The sequence below is a fragment of the Panthera pardus genome, unplaced genomic scaffold (assembly GCF_024362965.1).
Source record: "Panthera pardus isolate Hobbes unplaced genomic scaffold, ASM2436296v1 HiC_scaffold_2, whole genome shotgun sequence".
Classification (NCBI taxonomy): Eukaryota; Metazoa; Chordata; class Mammalia; order Carnivora; family Felidae; genus Panthera; species Panthera pardus.
Window position 1 is genome coordinate 39,076,309 of NW_026526765.1, and position 21,965 is coordinate 39,098,273.

General features: G+C 36.0%; 1 protein-coding gene across 1 annotated transcript in view; it reads left to right on the forward strand.

Annotated features, from left to right (window-relative positions):
• Positions 1-21,965, forward strand: part of ITGA1 (integrin subunit alpha 1) — a 147,073-nt gene that overhangs the window by 36,716 nt on the left and 88,392 nt on the right. Inside the window, exons 2-6 of the mRNA XM_019464322.2 lie at positions 3,938-4,058; positions 17,159-17,271; positions 19,908-19,996; positions 20,103-20,214; positions 20,834-20,961. Coding sequence (XP_019319867.1) covers positions 3,938-4,058; positions 17,159-17,271; positions 19,908-19,996; positions 20,103-20,214; positions 20,834-20,961 — 563 coding nt within the window. The remainder of the gene's footprint in view (positions 1-3,937; positions 4,059-17,158; positions 17,272-19,907; positions 19,997-20,102; positions 20,215-20,833; positions 20,962-21,965) is intronic.

The following is a 21,965-nucleotide window of genomic DNA, read 5'->3' on the forward strand; positions in this document are numbered from 1 at the left end:
ATCAAATTCCATCCTGGGGCAAAGAAATTGTGCAAAATGATTTTTTTTAACAAGAGGTACCCTTCAAAACTAACAATCTCATCTTCTTCCTCATCTTTCTTCCTTCTCATAGTCCTTAGATATATCAGATATATAACACATACAGCCATATTTGAAAGAGAGCAAGCCTTTCTATTTCTTTTCTACCTAAACAGGAATGTTTTGACTGAAGTCCCTCATGATGCTTTATCTAGAGCTCTATAGCCATGACTTCTCTCCTCATTCCAAGCTTTCTCCTTATCCCCAGTTCCCTAGCTATGACCACTCTAGAAGGGCCTCTTCCCCAATTTTGCCCCTCAGGAGATGTAATTACATGAACTAATAGTAGCCTCTTTTCTAGACCCATCTTTGCATCACCTTCTACTATCCCTTTTCAGTTTTAGAGATAAGATGTAGATATTGAATTCAGGTGAATGTTTGGGAATCCTGGGGAAACGTGGGCAAATTTCTCCGCTATCCTGAGCCTCTGACTCTCCATTTGTACAGTGGTGATAATAACACTATTTCATTGTAGGGCCTGGGACAAATTATATGAGAAGGAGCATGTGAAGAGCAACACATAATAAGTATGCAATGTTGTGCTTATTAAGGGAAAAATCCCCCTTTTGCTGCTGCATGGAAACAGAATTTCATTTTGACATCTATTGTCTGTTTTATTTCCCATCATTTTCATCTTATATGACTGCTTAAGCCACCTCAGTTTTGTTTTGTTTTTGTTTTTGTTTTTTGGCTTTGATGGAGAATAAGTATGATTTTTGCTTTACCTCTGGTACAGAAAGTTCCAAGACAACTTAGTATAACAAAATGAACATCGAACTCAAAGTCACGAGGAGCTTTCACTGTTTATGTGCTCCTTTAAATCAAAAGAACAAGATGTAAACTATTTTTTTTATGTCATCTCCTGTGCTTCAGGCTCCTTTGTGCCTTAGCAAACTTGAAAGAGACTGATTTACGATCACTTTGGGCAAATTGCCTGTAGAATTCTGAGGACAGGAAATGAAGAAAAAAAAAAAAAAAGTGCAGCACACACCCCCGGACATTCCACACAACATGTGGAATAAACAGGCCTAAAAAGGAAACCAAAAGCTCTTAGTCTTATATTGAGGAGTATCATGAATGACCTTTGGGAGAACATACAGTAAGGATAATAAACTTCTGGAAAAATACTTCAAGAGGGGTGAACTTGACCCTGATTAAAGATAATCTCCCCCACCCCCGCCTTTTGTCTAAAGGATGGTGAATACTTTTAAGTTAGGTAAATTATGTTACCTGTATCAACATTATGAAAGAGGGGTACCATGTTACAGACTTGTTCCTCCCAAACCTTCACAGGAATCGGACTTCCTGGGGATCTTGTGGGGATGGAGACAGTGATTCAGGAAATCTGAGTGGAACCTGAGATTCTGGATCCCTCACAAGCTCTGGGTGATACAACTGCTACTGGTCTGCAGGCCAGTTGTTTCTCCATCATCTTCAACAACATTCTTGGTGGTGGTGTTCTGGTCCTTATCTATGGAAGAGTGAGTTTCACCCAGGACAATTTTGGTCCCAGGGGAATTTGGCAGTGTCTGGAGACACTTTTGATCTTCACAATGCAAGCAGTACTACTGGCATCATGTGGACAAGGACCACACATGCTGCTACAATACACAGGATAGACTTTCATAACAAAGAATTTTCTGACTCTAAATGTCAATAACACTAGAGGTGAGAAATCCTGTTGTAGACATACTACTTTGTGTATCTCTCATATCAAAAATAATCTTAGGGCACGTGGGTGGCTCAGTCGACTTAGGTTCAGGTCATGATCTCACAGCTCATGAGTTCAAGCCACACGTTGGGCTCCATACTGACAGATCAGAGCCTTGGAGTCTACTTCAGATTCTCTCTCTCTCTCTCTCTCTCTCTCTCTCTCTCTGTCTCTGTCTCTGTCTCTCCCCCACTTGGAGTCTGTGTCTCACTCTCTTTCTCAAATATAAATAAATATTTAAAAATTTAAAAAAATGATCTATTAAAAATTTAAAAAATAAATAAACCAGTGAGAGATAGGTAGGAGACTAAATAGTCTGGAGTAGAGTGAACTGTGTTTAAAACTGTCTTCAAATATATGAAAGGCAATTACACAGAAGATGGTAACCAGCTGTTCTTCATCACACTTGAAGTATGAGCAGGAAATGTACATAAATGGACCTGTGCTACCCATCCATTCTTTTTCTGCATTTTCCACGCCAGCCAGGCAAATCTCTCTATGATATTGTAACCATATTTGTCCCATTTTGCTTCTTACTACTTGCAGAGACCCTCCCAAATCCTTGGGACATATTTTCTTCACACTGCCAAGTTGACTTTCTCCCTCCCTTTAAAAATCTAACTGGAAAATTTCCATCTCCATTAAGTCTTTCTGAACTAAAATGAAGCAGTTGCCAGTTCACTTCTAACTTCAACTGGTACACTTTCTCCTTCAATGTGTTCATTCTACAAATATGTTATTGCCCATCTGTGTACAAGGAACTGTGCTAGATTGGGGGAAGGGATAAGAAAGATGAGTAAGAGAGTCTCTGCTTTTAAGAATTTTCCAATCTAGGGGAAGAAAACCACACACAGATAATTACAATGTAAATAAAATAGTATTTAATAATTATTTTCATGAGAGATATTTAAAAGATGAAAGAGAATGGTTTAGTAGTTAAAAGATTATTTCCAGTTGGAAAAATCAAGGACAACTTTATAAATAGGTATACATAAGTATCCTTTTCATAAATAAGTATATATAAATATCTTTTTTTAAGGACAAAATTTTCTATAAATTAGGTACAACCCTGGGCAAAAAAAGAACTTAATAATGTTAAAATTTGAAGATAATAAATTAGAGTATAGAATGAGTTTGAGTCTGAATTTAGACTATATTTATGGAAGACTTTATAATGAGTAAGGAAAGAGAATTTTTCAGGATATGTGTAGCTATATCATGATTTTAACAAAGGACAGTGAATTTAATCACCTCTGAATGTATCTTATGATGCTTTGTAATTTTATAAGGGAGTGCTCTTTGGAAAGAATTCTTAATTTCATCTAGGAGGGGAATACTTTGTGATTTCACAAGTATACTTTAAAAACTAGTACCAAACATGGAATTTGGCACCATTCAGAACTCTTTTTAGGAGAGAGTCTCACTTGTAAAGTGTTTTCATTACCTGAACTACAAGGAAATGGAAGAGAATTAGCCCTCATTGAATATCTAATATGTGCCAGGCACTGAGTAAACTCTTTAGCTATGTCATATGATTTAGATATATCATCAACAGCAACCTATGTGTTTATCACCACCGACAACACTTTAAGGAGATTCTAGCGTATTGATTGAGAGGGATGCAGAGCAAATCTCAGGCCTGTTTAGGAAGCTATTTCTGGGTGAAGACAATCAGCTTGCTTTTCCTTTGGAAGCAGCAAGGAGAAAGCTTCCTGTCCTGAGGATTTAAATGGTGATACTTGCGTAGTCAAAACAGGAAAATGAAGTTGTTTACATTTCATTAGTGGCCATGATTCCCTGTAGGGCTCATTACTGGAAAGCTATCCGTAACTCCCATTAGGCACAAATAAGCATGACTTTCTGCCAGCTCTCTCACACATCCTGAAATCACAAGCTTTGGGAATGGTATAGCTACTGAATTACTATAGGATTTTGTTCGAATGTCAGTACTTGAATTCTTTAGCCATGATATTGGTTTAAAGTCAGTAATGCAGTTAATATCATAGACCTTTCTTGCAGTTCTCATTTTTTTGAACATCATCGCTCTTTTTAATCAGAGCACAGTTTTTAATCATGTCTTCCATAATTCAAAACATGATGGAATCTTAGTTAACTCTGTGTAACTGGACTTTTTTTTCCCTCTTAAAGTTGTTTTAGGCTTCTGCGTATCATTCAATGTTGATGTGAAAAATTCAATGACCTTCAGTGGCCCAGTGGAAGACATGTTTGGATATACTGTTCAACAATATGAAAATGAAGAAGGAAAATGGTAAGCTGGTTGATTTTGTTGTGTTGTTTTTTAATTTTCTTCTAAGATAATGGAAAATCTTATTTAGCTACAGTCTGTTTTATGAATGAGACTTCAACAGAATGAATTATGTATGGTAGAAAATGCAGTCTTAATCATTCGGTAATGGAAACTGACTCAGTTAAAAAGAAAAAAAAGGAAAATTCCTTGGCAATATTAAAGGAAGTGGTTAGTGATTTCTAAGCCTGTGTTGACCTCAAAGAAGGTCCTTGTCCAAAATAGTCATTGTTCTGTAATTATGTTATTCTGACAAGAGTTCTTTGATTGTTCTCATTTTAGAATAGCTAAAATTCAGCTGCAAGTATTGGGAGCCAGATGAGATCCCAATGAGATTGAAAGGGTTATTATCACAAAATATTATTGGACTAATTTTTTGGTGATTTACTGACCTACTGAGTTTGATTTATGGTTTATAATGAACTTTACTGAATTTCTTTTATACACTTTTAAACCCTTTGATAATAGTTCATTTCACTTTAGGTATGACTTTTAAACCACATTTAACTTGTTGAAAATTACACAAAATTAATATTAAAGCTCTTTTGCTGTATACTTAACGTAATTTTTAGTGTTCCTTTTTTAAATTGGAACTTATAGGAAAAAAAGACCAAGAATTTGTTAAACTTTGCTTCAGTTTAACAACTTAAAGTAAATTAAATTATTCTAGTAACTAAAAGAATAAACAAGAAGGGATTTATATCTCCTAGGAAAACAGTAATCAATCACTCTACTATATTTCACGAATAAAAACATATGGATTTTTGATGTTTCACTTTATCTTTTACAGTTAATTTGATCATAACTTCCCCAAAATGATCAATAGTAAGAACTTGAGTTCTCACATTTTCTATATACAAATATTATATCCTAGGTACAAACTAGAATTTTTGGAAGCATTTCAGTCTCTACTTTCCTTACAAATATCTTAGGTAGAAATCTAATAATAGAGTATGAATTATATGTTCTCTGTCCTTCCACACTGTACTCTCACCACTCCATCCCCACCCCTTCTAAGGTTAAATGGGAAAAGTCATCGCTCTAGACACCAATTTTATTCTGCTGGCATTATGCCTGCAATTCCAGGAGCTCTGCTTCTCAGAGATTAATGTGAGCGGGCGGAGCTTCTCCTTGGACATAAGCTATAACAAACTGAAACTCAGTATGCATTTTTCTTTAAAAAGCTTAACTTTTAAATAAAATATATATGAAAGTTACTTTTCAGTAATTACTATTAGTCACATAAATTTTAAAGAGAAATATAACAGGGGCACCTGGGTGGCTCGGTTAGTTAAATGTCCAACTTCATCTCAGGTCATGATCTCGTGGTTTGTGAGATGGGTTTGTCAAGGTGTGTCAAGGGTTTGTCAAGCCCCGCATCAGGCTCTGTGCTGACAGCTCAGAGCCTGGAGCCTGCTTCAGATTCTGTGTCTCCCTCTCTCTCTGCCCCTCCCCCACTCACACTCTGACTCTCTGTCTCTCTGTCTCTCTCTCTGTCTCTCTCTCTCTCTCTCTTTCTCTCTCTCTGTCTGAAAAATAAACAAACATTAACAATTGTTTTTAAATAAAGAGAAATATAACAAATAACAAGCCTTAAAGACTTAAATGACTTACTTAAAATGAACTTAAGGAGACTCAAAAATTTTTAACCTAATGAAAGTCTGATTTTCATGTTCTGATGTGAGGAAATCCCTTAAGCTTACTCTATTATCTAGTCCAGGCTCCCTGATTTTAGGGCAATGTGTTATCAGCAGTCCTTAGTTACCTGAATGAATCTTAGTAGAGTAATAAAGGTTCATTATTTCTCCCCAGTAATAAAGAGTTCATCAAATGGTACACCCATTTGATCTCTTTAGTTTCTTTCTGTCCCTTATTATAAGCCCATCCTATTGTGAGTTTTCCGCCTTCTAAATTCTTGAATCTCTTTCAAGATACCTGTAAAATAAAAAAAACAGGAAAATGCGAAATCAGGCTGAATGGAGACCTGATGTCATGAATTTGTCTTTGAAGAAGGTGAATGTGTAGATGAGTAAAGGAAGACAGCCAAACCATCATTTGGAAAGAAACAAGAGTGCACAGAGTAGATAGGAAAATAAGGTTGGGGCGGGGGACTTGGGAGGGAGATGTTGCTAATGGCCTTTCTGAATGAGCCTACAGTGAATTGAATTTTAGACAAACCATTCAGAATTTTGTACACACATGTGAGATAATGTTAATAATAATATATTAACTTTTTTTAGGTTAGAGATCGTGCCTTATACATTTTTCTTTCTTCGTGAAATATAGCTTGTCTATGTACAAATGTTTGTTGGTGGGTTATTTAGAGTTTTTCTTTAGCCATAGCATAAACTATGGGCCAATCAAGCAACAAGTATTTATGTAATACATCCCATGTGTCTAGCTTATGCTACATTCTATGGGAGATATAAGACAAATACAAAGTTTATAACCTAATAGAGGGCTCATATTTAATAATTAGAAATAAAGAATAGTGCTAATCAGTATAATAAAGACTGTAAAATCAATGGCAGTTAAAAGAAGGAGGAAGTGATTCTTGACTCTTGAGCTGAGTCTTGAAAGATGATTTAACTTTTAATAAGAGAAGAAGCAATGCCACTCCAATCTGGGAAGCCACATAAGCAGGGACATAGATTTGAGAAGTGAGTGTGTTGGTAAGCAAAAAGGACTGACATTGGGAGAGCAGAGGGGAAAGGGCAATGGCAGACCTTAGAAGCCAGACGAAGAAACTTGGACCTAAGTGCAGGCATTAAGAATCATTTACGATGGGCGTTGAGGAGGACGCTTGTTGGGATGAGTGCTGGATGTTGTATATAAGCCAATTTGACAATAAATTATATTTAAAAAGGGCAAAAAAAGAACCATTTATGAAACTTGGTTTAGGAAATCACATAATATTACATTTAAAGAATTGGATTGGAGAAAAAAGTGCCTGAAAGCTGGGGAATCTATAGGCAAGCAAGAATAGCAATCTGGTGCTTAACAGATGAGGTCCCAAGCTAGGTTAGAGAGAACTGGAATGAAAGAAAAGTGTAGGCAAGATAAATTTAGATGAACCATCAAAGCCTGGTGGAAGTTTGGAAGTGTCCAATGAAGGTGTAGGAGGAATCAAACATATTCCAAGATTTCTACACTGGATGGTTGGAAAATGGGTAGTCATTCAGAGACAAATGTACACAAAGGGAAAATAAGTTTTATCAGGAAGTTGGTAAGTATGGTTTCAAATGGTTTGAGTAATGTCCATGTAGTTGGAAACTTGAAATGGAATATAGATAAGAGGGAGAAGTTAATATATTGGAGGAAATATTTAGAGAGCAAGGACTGGTTTTGCTTCCCACTTGCAATTCTGTGCATTACCCAGAATCTGGCACAGGGCCTTAAACATCATATACATTCAATGGTTATTTGTTGGCTGAACAACTTAATCTAGTATAACTCCCTGTTATCATTAATGAAAAAACAAACACACACACATGCAAAAATAATGTCAAAAATAGCTCTCTTAAGACTGTTATCAAAAACACAAAAGATAAGTGTTGGCAAGGAAGTGGGGAAAAGGGAATATTTGTGCACTGTTGGTGGGAATGTAAATTGCAGCCACTATGGAAAACAGTATAGAGGTTCCTCAGAAAATTAAAAATAGAACCACGCTATGATCCAGCTGTCTGGGTAAATATACAAAATAAATGGAATCAGGATCTTGAAAAGATATCTGCACACCTATGTTCGTTGCAGCATTATTTGCAATAATTAAGACTTGAAAGCAATCTAAAAGTCCATTGATGGATGAATAGATTTTTGAGATGTGTCATATACATACAATTGAATATTATCCAGGCTTAAAAAAAGAAGGAAATCTTGCCATTTAAGACAACATGGATGAACTTGGAAGACATTTTGCTAAGTGAGATAAACCAGACACGGAAAAATACTACATAATCTCATTTTTATGAGGAATCTAAAATGGTCAGACTCCTAGAAGTCGAGTGTAGAATGGTGGCTACCAGGAGCTTAGAGGAGGGGAAAACAAAGTATTTGTCAAAGGGTACAAAGTTTCAGTTATGCAAGATGAATAAATACTAGAGATTTGCTGTACAACATAGTGCCTGTAGTTAACAATACTGTATTATATACTTAAAAATTGGCTAAGAAGGTAGATCTTAGGTTAAGTGTTCTTATCACAAAATACTAATAATGATAATAACTAAAGAGGGTTGGAGGAAACTTTTGGAGGCTATGGATACGTTTATGCCATAGACTGTGGTGATAGTTTTACAGGTGTATACTTGTCTCCAAACTCATCAAGTTGTATACATTAAGTACGTACAACTTTTAATATGTCAACCATACTTCAATAAAGGATTTGTTTTTGTTTTTTGTAAGTGACTTCCACAGGGAAATGTAACTACTCAGGGCCTGAGCTGAAAATAGAACTCCTGTCTCTCCACTCCTAGGCTGGTGCTTTTTTTTCTTTATTAGAACTATATTAAAAAGTAAGTGCTGATAATAACAATCTTTGCAGTTTTAGACTTTATGTATTAGTATACATGTGAGAGTTTGTGAGCGTTTGAATGTATAAGAATGTCAGATAATTTAATTCCACTTTGACATTCCATGCCTACAATGATCTTATATAAAAGGTGTGAAATACCAGAGTAACAAAAGCAGTGTGGCCAACTGAATTTAAAAGTAAGCAAACTACAAAAATCTAAATGTCCAAACCTTGAAGGATGGCATTGTAGCAGCCTATTGTTCTAAAGGGATCCAGGCATTGGTAATGTGAAATAAATTTTAGAAACATCTTTGGATATTCTGTAAACGTTTATAAAATCAGACAGGGTGCATACTTACTTTAAGAAATGGACTATGGAATAAATGTCATATTTGGGAGAATATGAGTTTTGTTATTCAGTTTTTCTCCGGAGGTGGGCACCTTCATAAATCATATTTACTACTCAGGTTTTGGAAGCCCATCAACCTCAGATTTTTAAAAAAATCACCCTGACCCATATGACATCTTGGTTGAAGTATGCCTAAAGAAGGAAGACTTGTTGGTGCATTATAAGTGCAGTCTGTGCATGTGAAAGCCTTACTTTAATCCTTGGAAAGAATTAACAGTTAACAGGAAAGGCAGCCTTATGCCCTCTTTACCTTTCAGAAGTTGACCGTGACATGTAATTTACTTCTTTATCTTTGGCTCAGAAAACCACATGTTTTCTCAGTAGCAGAACACATTATATCTCTGATTAAGATCAGCCGTTGTTCATTATGAGATGAAACATCCAAGTAATTGCAATGTGGTTCAGAAAAATTCACAAAGAACACAATTAGTTTAATAATTTTCTTTGAAGAGAAGAAACTTAAATGTGCTCCGCATTGCACAAGCTTTCCAGATTTAGTGGTAATCACCAGTATGGCAAAGTTTCTGCCAAATGGGAAAATACAAGATGTTGGCTCTCAGGGCTTTCCACTCTGTGGCTCCTTTGCTTCATTCCTTTTAATATGTGCATCAGCCCTTTTAACTGCTGTTCCAGCAACCACTCAGTGGCTTCAGTGGGGGCTTCAGTGACGTCAGTGGGCCTATCTCTCAAAGTAGGCTTTCATGAAGAAGATCCCTTCCTAGCCAATCCTCCATCCAATATATATCAAAATATGTTGGCTTTGTGCCTTTCCCCTATGATGCCAGGTAAGGTTTACTAAGGAACTCGTGTGATTGATGTTGTTTCTGTTGTATGTGTGTTTTAAGTAAAGCCTATTCAGGCTTAGCGTAAAAAGACTTTTCAAAGGTTCTATCACGTTTTCTCTTACAACTTTAATATAATATTTATTTTGCATTGTTTGTAATATCTTCTGAAGTTGAATTTTTCTCCTTGCTAAACTTGTCATTTCTTTGGCTCACCCCATTTCCACCCCTCCACCTTTCATGACTGAAAGCACTGCAGATAATGGGTCCACTATATAACTTCATTCTCTAAGATGACCAAACACTCCATTCATTAAAAAAAAAAAAAAAGCCTGGTGGGTACTTGGCACTCTGATAGTTGCTTTGGCTTGGACATCAAAAAAGAGTTAGGTGAAAAGAGTGTTCAGGAAATAATGTAAATATGAGACAACAATCTCTAGAAAACTATCTTTTACAGAGAAAAAAAATAAATATGGAGCAGAGACGTCACAGACCAGCTACTCTTCAAATAAATAAAATAATGATCATAATGACAAGAATGACTGTATGAATAGCAAACATTTCTCAGGTTACTAAATTTTATTACGATTGGACCTTTTTCATGGAGAAGAACAGAGTATAGAGTGAACTTTTAGAATGAGTGAATGAGAATTAGAATTAGTCATTGTAGAGTGAGTGTAGAGAGAATTATTTCCCACACTTTGATGATCTTTGAGTTGACGAGGTGTTTCTCTAGAGGTCAGTAATGAGATCCAGAACATTCTTTAATTTTAGTCCTCTTACTCTGCACACAGATCATTGCAATGGAAATGCATTTGCCATGAAAAAAGCAAAAATCTAATAGAAATAAAATATCATGAGCTAAAGCAAACTTGCATTAAAATTTAAAATAACAATATCCATAGTTCATGATACAATGTGCTTTGAATCTTCACATTTGACCCTGTGGGTTTCAGCAGATATCATTGTTACCATCCTCATTTTCTAGACAGGAAACTGGCACTCTGAGAACGAACTGCCAAAGGTTTTATATAGCAAGTATGTGTCAGGGCCAGGATGTAGAACTACAGCCTTCTGACTTTCAGCCATTTCTGTCCTGTAACAACAAGGGTTCTCTGGAACCTTGACCTGTAGAAATGCCCCCTGTCTCGTGCAAAGGCATCTATGGCATTCTGCCTGTGCAAAATATTCAGCCTGTAAAATGGAGAAGACTTCACAATTAGGACTTCTTGGCCTGTTACATGAGTCATAAATTGCCAGGTCTGCCTTATTCAGATTCTTAGAGCTTTTGATACAGTCTTATTTGTTCACTTCACTTGAGTGCTATTTTGTTTCTGGAACTGTTATAGGCATTAAGGGTATATAAGTGAACAAAATAAGATGACAGTTCCTGCTGTTGTAAAGGTTGTATTCTATTGGGGAAGGAAGGAGCAAAACATAAATCATAAACTTAATAAACAGGTAGGTCAGAATGTGATAAGTATGCAAGAAAAAAAATATAGCAAGATAATGGGAATTGAGAAGGCTGGAGATTCCTGAAATTCCATAAACACTATGCTGATACTTTTCTAGGATCTTGTTATTTTTATACAGCGTGGGAAAAGTGAGACTTAATTTAGGATTAAGTAGTGAATAGAGCTGCAAGCTTGATGTCAGAACAAATAGCTCCTAGGAAAACACACAAACTTGTTTTATATCCTATTCCTGCTAACCCATTCTTCACCCTGCATCCCAGCTTTCACACCCCCTGTCTGAATCCTGGCCTTCTACACAACCACTTTCTGAGCTCTCACTCCTCAGTGCTTGCTTATCCAGAATACACAATAGGACATGTTTCCAGTTGCTATTTCCAGGGATCACCATACTCTAGGAGCTTTCTGTTGCCTCAGACATCAAATATAAACCACAGAGCCTTATCTTTAAAGTCTGCTGCTTACCACTCTCAGCCTCTCTGCTCCGGTTTATGCAGCAGCTTCACACTGTGTTCCAACCACCTGTGCTTCCTCATAACTTTGGTTTTAAAAGCCGTCATTCTTCTGTCTCCACCTTTTTTTCCTGAGCCATCCATGATCTCTCTCCTGTTTTAGAGTTCACAGTAACTTTATTATTAACATGCTGTTCAGAACTCACTTTTCACTGGGACACCTGGGAGGCTCAGTCAGTTATGTGTCCCACTCTTGATTTCTGCTCAGGTCATTATCTCACGGTCTGTGGGGTTTAAGCCCCTGTCAGCCTCTGTGCTGACAGCCTGACATTCTCTGTCTCCATCTCTCTCTGCTCCTCCCCAGCTTGTTTATGCACGCTCTTTCTCTCTGTCAAAAATGAACTTTAAAAAATAAAAAAAATTAAAAAAGAATTCACTTTTCATCAATTGTCCTAAATTTCCCCCACTTAATGGTACATTTTCTAAACTAGTCAGCACTCCTCTACACACTAATAATTTGCTCTATTTGGATGATGGAATCTTAGAGTTGGAAGTGTCTTTGGAGGCCTGTCCTACAACTACACTAGAAACAACTTCCAGAACATCCCTGACCTTATCTTGGCCTGAGGGGCTGCATGACTGGCCTACGTAAGCCCTGACAGTTTAAATCTTCATTACTCTTCACAAGCCCACCACCCTACTACCTCTGTCCCTAAATTTCATGTTTCTACTATTTTCCAAAGAAAGAAGGGAGGAAGGAAGGGAAGAGAGGAAGGAAGCAGGGAGGGAGGGAGGGAGGGAAGAAGGAAGGAAGGAAGGAAGGAAGGAAGGAAGGAAGGAAGGAAGGAAGGAAGGAAGGAAGGAAGCAGGGAGGGAGGAAGGAAGGAAGGGAGGGACAGGCCCAAGGTTAAAACTTTATCCTCCCTTCCTGTTTCACTTATCTCTTGCTCATAGCAAATCATCTCAAAACTTAATGAGTTAAAACAATAATTTATATTGTTTCTCAAGATTTTGAGGACTGCATAGGTGGGAACTGCATGAGTGCTCATCTGGTACCTCACTTGGGGCTGGAGGGCCCAAGACAATTTAACTCACATGCCTGGCAGCCCGTGCTGTCAGCTGAAACATTGCTTCCCCTCCATGTTGCCTCTCCTCCTCCTCCATTAGGCTAAACTGGGCTTATTCACAGTGTGTGGTCTTAGATTTCCAAAAAGAGTGAAGTGGAATCTGTAATACATTCTTTAAAATTATTGAAGTATGGTTGACATGTAATGTTACATTAGCTTCAGGTGTACAATGTATTGATTTCACAATCCTATACATTACTCATGCCTTTGGAGTCACAGTGTCTCTATTTCGACTGCCTTCTATTTATCAGCTAAGTCCCAGTTCCAACAAGAGGCAAAACAGATTCTGCATTAATGAAGGGCAGTGAAGGACAATGTCACATTGCAAAAGTGAAAAAAATTCCAAGCAATCTACCACAGTTTCAAACCCCTGGATACTGGGCCACCCAGATCCCTGCCTAGGGAATCCGTGGCCTTTCCTCATTTCTAAGACAAATTTGTCCTTCTGGATCCACACTTTATACCAGCTCAGGGGATCTCTTTTCTCTTCTGTAATATTGGCCTTTCTCTTGTTACTAGCTTTTTCTCAACATCATTTATCCATATCCAGATGCCTTCCATAATAAATTTAAATCCACCTCAAACCCTTAATGGTTTGCCTGAAAAAAAGAAACCCACACACATTGGCATGACCCATCTCCCTCATTTTTAGCAAAACTCTTGAAATGAAGTCTGCTCTACACTCCCATTCTTTATTTTCTTCCCTCTTTGGCTTTTGTGATACCACTGTTTTCTGATTGTCTCTCTCCTTCTCCGGACACTGCTACTAGTTTTCTTCCTTTGCTCATTAAAATCTTAAGTGCTATTTTTTCTCCTTTAGCTCTCTTACTCTGTACTCTCTTAAGGCAATAGCATTTACTCTTAGCACCTGAACCATGCTCATAGAATGCTCACATATATTCCATGTAGTTTCTGAGATGGTCCCCAGCAAGACTGAGCCCAGAAGCCTACAGAAGTAACACATTATCAGTGCACTCTATTGGCCTTTCTTCCTTCCCTCTATCATTTTCCCTATCAACACATTTGTTTGTGCTTTGAATTGACTCCCCTAAATCTACCTGCACCAACGTCCTTGTCGAGGGTCTGCTTTTGGGGGAACTCAAACTAAGACAGCTGATAGTCTAAGTATTTGTAGAATTGGTTCTCCTTTCCTCTGCACTTCCTAAATTCAGATCCTCCTTTCTCGTCTGGGTCGAGAAACCCCTACTTTCACTCTCTGAGTCTAATTTGCCCCTTTCCCAAAAATGTATTCATGACACTGCAAGCAAACAAGATTCATAAAGCAGTTGATCATATCACATCCCTCTTTAAAGCACTGGTGGTTCCCAACTCTCCCCTTCATATAATAAATCTAAAATTCTTAAACTAGACTATCAGAACATTCCTGATCTAGACTCTATTTAGCTTGACAGTTTTGACTTCTACTCCAGCTACCCTGAGCTATTTGAATTATCAAAGGAGCTGTTTCTCCTTGCTTCTAATACCTTGCTGAAGTTGCACCAAGTTCTGACCTATTGAGTATTATAATAATCCATTTATGGTTTTGCTTCCCCCCTAAGTTTTAAACAATCTAAAAACCATTGTGTTTGATCCATTTCATATCCACAGGGCCTGATGTAAATGCTGGGTGTATAGAATGTTCTTAATAAACATTGATCAATCTATGTAGCCTCAACTTAAATACTTTCCAAATAGTAGGCTCACTACTTTTCTTCAAATTGTTTTAACTCTAAAACTAATTTAATCAATCATGTTATAAAAATCTTTAAAAATTTTGGAGAAAGAACACTAACCATAACGTCCTTAATGTAATTTGGTTTTTGGTGAACTCCTTTTTAACCTATGTGGATTTTTTTTAAGTTTATTTATTTTGAGAGAGAGAGAGTGCAAGTGGGGAAGGGGCAGAGAGAGAGGGAGAGAGAGAATCCCAAGCTGACCCAGCACTGTCAGCGTAGAGCCCAATGTGGGGCTCGATCCCACAAACTGTGAGATCATTACCTGAGGCAAAATCAGGAGTCAGATGCTTAACCGATTGAGCCACCCAGGCGCCCCTAATCTATGTTTTACATAGATTGAGTAGTCCTGTCAGCTGAAAAAGACATCATCATCATCATCATCAACAACAACCAACATTTAAATAGCATATACTATGAGCTAAATTTTATATACATTAACTCATTCAGATTTTGTGATGGTACTGTGAGGTAGGTGCTCTTGTTATTTCTATTTTACAGATGAAGAAACTAAGATAAGTAATTTGTCCTAAATCATACAACTAAGTAAATGACAAAAACATGATTTGAATTTGTGAAGTCTGGCTCCAAAATTCATGCTATATTTAATGGAGAGGATTAAGTTATTTGGTATATGGAAAGCACTTAGAACAATATCTGGCATAAGGTATAAATTTAATAAATGCTAGCTATAATTATCATTGCTATTATGATGAATATATTGAATATAATTTGGTATCTTTCACTTTGAATTGTCATAGTTTTTCACTAAATTAGGTAGATTTTTACTTTGAATTGGGTCATAAATATTTTTAATACTACCGTGCAATCTTATTAGCTGTTGTGTTTTATGACTGAAATATTGTATAGAATGTCTCTGCAATAATTAGTTCTTGCTGTTGACCATATTTCTTTTAATCTTTCATATTATATATAACACTACAAGCATTATTTTTATGCATTAGCCTTTTTTCCCTTAATTTAGGCCATTTTTTAAGGATAGATTTCCAGAAGTAATAATTATGCATTAAAAGGTTTAAACATTTTTATGGTTATTTATGCATATAAAGAATGGCTTTACAAAGGCATTACAATAACTATGTTTTAGGGAGTCTGTTCAATAATTTAGTATTTGCAATTGTTATAAAACACTTCTATTCGTACTAGCTTTACCCAAAGGATTTACACAAAATAAGCCCCATCCCTTTCAATATGACAGAGTTTCAAATATTTATATATTTTAAAAAATATATTCCCTAAGTACCTACGCTTAGTTGACAGAACCTCTCGACTCTCCTTCAGATATTTTTTTTTGTATAGTAAACATCCCCAACTTTCCCTCAAGCATCTCTGGTCTGACAAAATTACCAGGCTCTTAACCATCTGAGTCATAGTCTCCTAAATACATTCCATTGTGCCTATGTCCCTCTTAATTTGGAGATTACAGACATGGTCTGACAGTGCAGAGCACAGAGGGGTGATCACTTTCCTTGACCAGGGCATCTATTTCCAGCAATGCAGCCTAAGGTCACATTAGCATTTTTTGGTACTGAAATACACGGTTGGCTCATGCTTACTTCCTATCAACAAATCCCCCATGTGTTTTTTACATGAATTCCTATTAAATCACATTGCCCACATCCTGTATTGATGTAGTTAAGTGAAGTTATTTACATAGGTTCTTACTAAACTTTAACTAGTTTATTAAGTTTCTTGTTCCAGAATGTTGTGACACTTCTGATTGTCCAAATAGGTATACTGATTTCCTTGACGCATACCTTTATGCTTTCTGTATCTTCACAAAAGTCATAAATAAAGATATATGCTAAGACAATCCCAAGTACAGTCTTATGTACATAATTAACGTCCTTTGGTTTGCAGTGATCAGCATCTTTGTATATAGCTTTTCAGCCAGCAGCGAATCAGCAGCTGTGAATCCACCCAAGTGCCTTAACACTCAGCTACATTCATTCATCCTATTCCTGAAGATATCATAGGAGACCTTGTTAAATGGCTTCCTAGGACTAAAATAAATCATGATTATATTTTTTCATTAATTATTATTAAATTGATTTTATAATTCTGTCTGAAAAAACAGTAAGTGATTTTAACCTGGGGTCTCATAACTATCCTTATTTTTTAAGTGCTTACAAATTAGTACATACTAATATTAAATCTTATGATAATCAAATATTTAATTTCCCTGTGAAATTCTCAGTTCTTCCTAGGAAAAAGTCACTTATGCTACCATGTGTGTTTTATAAACTAATATAGCAGCAGACTTAACCAACAAGTATTGTTTCAGCCCCCAAATAAAAAATATAATAAAGTGATATATAATACAATAAATAAAATATTCTGAGATCTCTCTTCTATGTATTTTATGATTTTTTAATTCACATCATCTGCAATTTGGGGAAGAAACTCAGCTTATTTTCAATAACATTGCATTACTAACATAGGGTAACTATAATTATGTCTATGAGAACTACTGTCATTGTCTTAGAACTAGTCATGAAATAACTAAAATAAATGTTTCTCTTTGTTCAAAAATGCTAACTGAGTTATTTAACTTCCAGGGTGCTTATTGGCTCTCCTTTAGTTGGTCAACCCAACAACAGAACTGGAGATGTCTATAAGTGTCCAGTTGGGAGAAGCAAACCATTACCTTGCGTAAAGTTGGATCTGCCTGGTATGTAAAGACTTTACATTAAAGTCTGATCCTAAATTATACTCAGTAGTTGCATGAAAATAATTTTAACTCAATAAAATATGAGAAGAATCTATAAATGTTCTTCAATTCTTATCATAAAATTCACATAAAATGAAATTTTGATTCCGAACTTTAGAAATAAAAGAACTTTCCCAAAACCTGGCCCATTACATTGCTCCCACAAAATTTAATTGTTTGTTTGTTTGTTTGTTTGTTTGTTTGTTTGTTTGTTTGTTTTTAAAGAAAATAGCAGGGGCATTTGGGTGGCTCAGTTGGTTAAGTGTTCGACTTTGGTTTAGGTCATGATCTCATGGCTCGTGAGTTTGAGCCCCGCGTTGGGCTCTGTGGTGACAGCTCAGAGCCTGGAGCCTGCTTCAGATTCTGTGTCTCCCTCTCTCTCTCTTCCTCTCTTTCTCTCTCTCTCTCTCTCTCAAAAATAAATAAACATTAAAAAAAAATTTTTAATAAAATAGCAGAGAAGGAATTATAGTACATGAATTCTTTTAAAGAGAATAGCACAAGGTAAATTTATGTAGAAATGGATATATTTGATAGAAATATCACTATAATTAGAACATAACTAGAAAATTCCTACTAGAATTATCCAAGACTTACAATTCAGTGTTCTATACAGTATTAAATGTATTAAAATAACACATACTTTAACAGTTTATTTCAAATATTCTATTTTTCAGTTCTCTTTTTTCAATTTCCTGTTTATTATGAACATTTTTCCTTTACATTTATGAACATAGTTATAATAGCTGCTTTAATATCCTTGCCTGATAATTACAACATGTGGAATATCTCAACATCGCTTTCCATTTATTACCTTTCTCTTGAGATTGAGTCACATTTCCTTTTTTTTTCTTATGTTTAGTAATTTTGGATTACGTCCTGGATTATACTTTTGAGCTATAAGTGTAGAGGTTCTAGATCTGTTATTTGCCTTTGAATAGTCTTAACTTTTTGTTTTAGCAGACAGTTTACTTGGCTGAACTCAATTTCTGAACTGCAGTGGGAAGCAGTTAAAATCTCCATTCAGTTCTTCTCATTGTAGCTGAGCTGTTTGAAGTTTACTCTGCATATATATATACACATTTCAAGTGCTTCAGATATTTGGACAGAGCATACGTGTGTATGTTAGAACTCTCTTTTTGTGTCTCTACTTTCCAAGATATACCCCTTCACTTTACAGCTTCTGTCATTACCCTAATCTCTGTCCTCTGTTTATTCAAAACAGTAAGACTTTGACTACTATTTGAGGTTTAGCCATAGCTAGGACCTTCCCTTGGGGGAAAGCAAGCACATAAACAGGAAACTCAGCCAGTGCTAATCTCTTCTTACAAGTATAGACTTCCCTCCAGTTTCTGTCTGCTTTTGGTTGCTTTCTAGTACCTTCAGATGGTTGTTTCTTTTTTCTTTTTTTTTCCTTTTCCTAGAGTTATTTGCAAAAGACTTGTTCTAATAGGAGCTACTCCTTCATTACCAAAAACTACAATGGAGTTTTAACATTAGCATGGAGATTTTAGCTACATCGACAACAGTGGAGACATTTCTGCTGTGGTCCCTAACATCCCAATGTCCCAGCTCATCCTGGATCAACTCTAGTATAAAAAACTCTAATCCAGATTATTCAAGACCAGTGTAGATAATGGTCCAGTTCCAGGTGCTTTCAAGGCAAACCAGACTAAACTCTGGGACAAAGACCAATATCCTCACATTAGGAAGACAGTGTGACCATTCAGGAATCTCTGCTTCCATTCCTCACTCTGCATCTATAATGGTCTTAAGGTAGGAAAAACTTTTGGGCATGAAGAGTGAGGTAAATCTTTCTTGAACCTGAGTTTTGCCACTTTGAAATATTTCAGCACTCTGCTAAGCAGGGTTTAGAAAATTTTGATTTTCCTGCCCAGTCTTTTTTTTTTTTTTTTTTTTTGTCTTTTTCAATATGAATAAGTGGAACTTCCTGCCACTTTTGCCAGGTTGGCCTGCTTCAAGACCCAACATTCCCATCTGGAATGACAAATGGCATCCCTTCATTGTTTCTTTTACCCGAACTTCCTGACCACTACTCCTTCTTACTCTAGTTTTCTTTGTAAACTTCATGATGTCCCCATGATGGTGAAATCGATGTTCAAAATATATATTGGTGGGTTTTTTTTTCTGCTCTACTACCCATTTTCCCTCTTCTTGTCAGAAGTGATGCTATATCATTGGCCATCTATAACATACAGATATAGCATGCAAGGTAAGTGTTTAAGTTTCCTTTATATATCTACAATATTATGAGGTTAAGTATTCTATTTGTTTTAATTAGCAAAAAATGTGTGAAAGGCTGTCCCACATTTTCTCATTGCCCCACTAGCTCTGCATTCTTTTACAGTTCAGCAGAAGTATTTGAGACAGTTATCCAGACAACATTTCTGGGACATAAGCCAGGTTTTCAGCCTTAGCTTGTTCATTATATTCCTTAATAATACTTTGAAGACTATTTAGTTGAATCAAAAGAAAAATGTGCTATGATATGAACAAAGCAAATAGAATGTCCTAACGAGAAGGCACTTAATTTTACTTTGTTTTCCACCCTCATAAAAGTTTGTTTCTATTTTTAGTTAATACATCAATTCCCAATGTCACGGAAGTAAAGGAGAACATGACGTTTGGATCAACTTTAGTCACCAACCCAAATGGAGGGTTTCTGGTAAGAAAGCAAGGAGTTAGTTAAGGAGCCAAGAATGCCATCATTGTAAGTCTTTATAAAATTTGTTATATAATTTTTAATCTTATGGTTTTAATTTTTTTAAAAGGCATGTGGGCCCTTGTATGCCTATAGATGTGGACATTTACATTACACAACTGGAATCTGTTCTGATGTTAGCTCCACATTTCAAGTCGTGAACTCCATTGCTCCTGTACAAGGTACAGATTTTATGTGATGTTCTTACATGTTTGAAAAGTGTAAGCAGTGAATGAGACATATATATATACACAGGAGCATACCAAAAAGCTTGAAGTATTTTCTCAGCTACCAGCATTACCAATTTAGGTAAATGTTTGCTTTGCCAATATATAACCAAACCCCACTGCTATTTTTGGACTTGATATTAGTGTAAATAACCTTTAACAAAGTCTTGTTTAAACATCATAGCTAAAGCTGTCACATTGTTTTTATTTAAAGAATGAGTCTCTTTGAAGAAAGTAATCTCACTTGAAATACACACAGAATGAGAACAGTTACATAAATTCATACTGAGAAAACTTCCAAAGATAATTCATACAATGTTAATTACAATTCAGTAGAGATGTTTTACTTGATAAGAATCCCAAACCCATTGCTATTGAATGTAATGGTATTTATCAACTTTATTTTTGTAAAACTACTTCTTTCTGATTATAGAAGCAATGTGTCCACCATGTAGACTACCAGCTTATCTTTTTTTAAAATGAGCCTATTTCAGCCATGAAAACACTTCATACACTTTCATACTATCTAAAAAGATAAACTCGAAATTTGCACAGTTGACTCCTTTTATTGCAGAATGCAGCACTCAACTGGACATAGTCATCGTGCTGGATGGCTCCAACAGTATTTATCCCTGGGAGAGTGTTACAGCTTTTTTAAATGACCTTCTTGAAAGAATGGATATTGGTCCTAAACAGACACAGGTATGTGACTACGCATTTTGATTTCTGTTGTTCTAAAGATAAAAATGCATAGATTTTTAATAAAACAAAATATTCTGAACATAAATTAATCAATAAAGCTAATATTCAGGATGAATTTTATATTCCATATCCCTGTTTTTTCCTCCTGATGAAAGGGACATTACTGGAAGACCCTGTTATTTTCTAAACAGAAAATATAATGAAAGCTGCCATTTCTGATGCTCTTGAAAAATATCCCCTATAAATCATAATTGAATTCTTACTTATAAAGTAAGTGTGTAACCAGCTTCGGTAATATCAGAACAGGGTTTCAGAATTTGTGAAAACTAATCTGACATCCCAAAGAACACATCACATTAAATCCCCTCTCTTATATTATACAAGTAAATTAGTAAGTGATCACAGGATATCGCTTAAAGACCATTTTTTTCTCATCTTTAATACTTTCTTAAGCAAAATCCAAGTGCTCGATGCTTTAGCTACATTAAGCTGGATTTTTTTTTCTCCCCATGAGTATCTGTTTCTGAACACATTCCCTTTATTGCCATTAAATGAAGTGAAGCTTCTCACATGGTTTAGACACTGAGTTTGGGTTTTAGACACTGAGTTCGGGTTTAATTAATCTAATGCTGATTAAACTTATACAGCCATATGGCTTAAAATACAGAGAAGACAGTGGATAACAGGCAAATTAAATGTCAGAGTGAGGTCAGTGCCTTGAGAACAGGAATTAGCACTGGAGTCAGAGTCAAATGGTTGTTTCATGGTTTGGGGACTGCAGGAGAGCAAAGAAGATGTTAGATCTGCACCTGCAGACCAGTGTCTTTCCTTTTCTCTCTGAAGCTCTACTTTGGAGAAATTTCTGAGGCACTGAAAAAGTGGTCTGACTGCATTGTTTGCCACACCCACACCTGGTACAGGACATGACTACACACACACACACACATATATATGATATGCTTGTATATTTTTCTGTATATATATATATATATATATATATATAT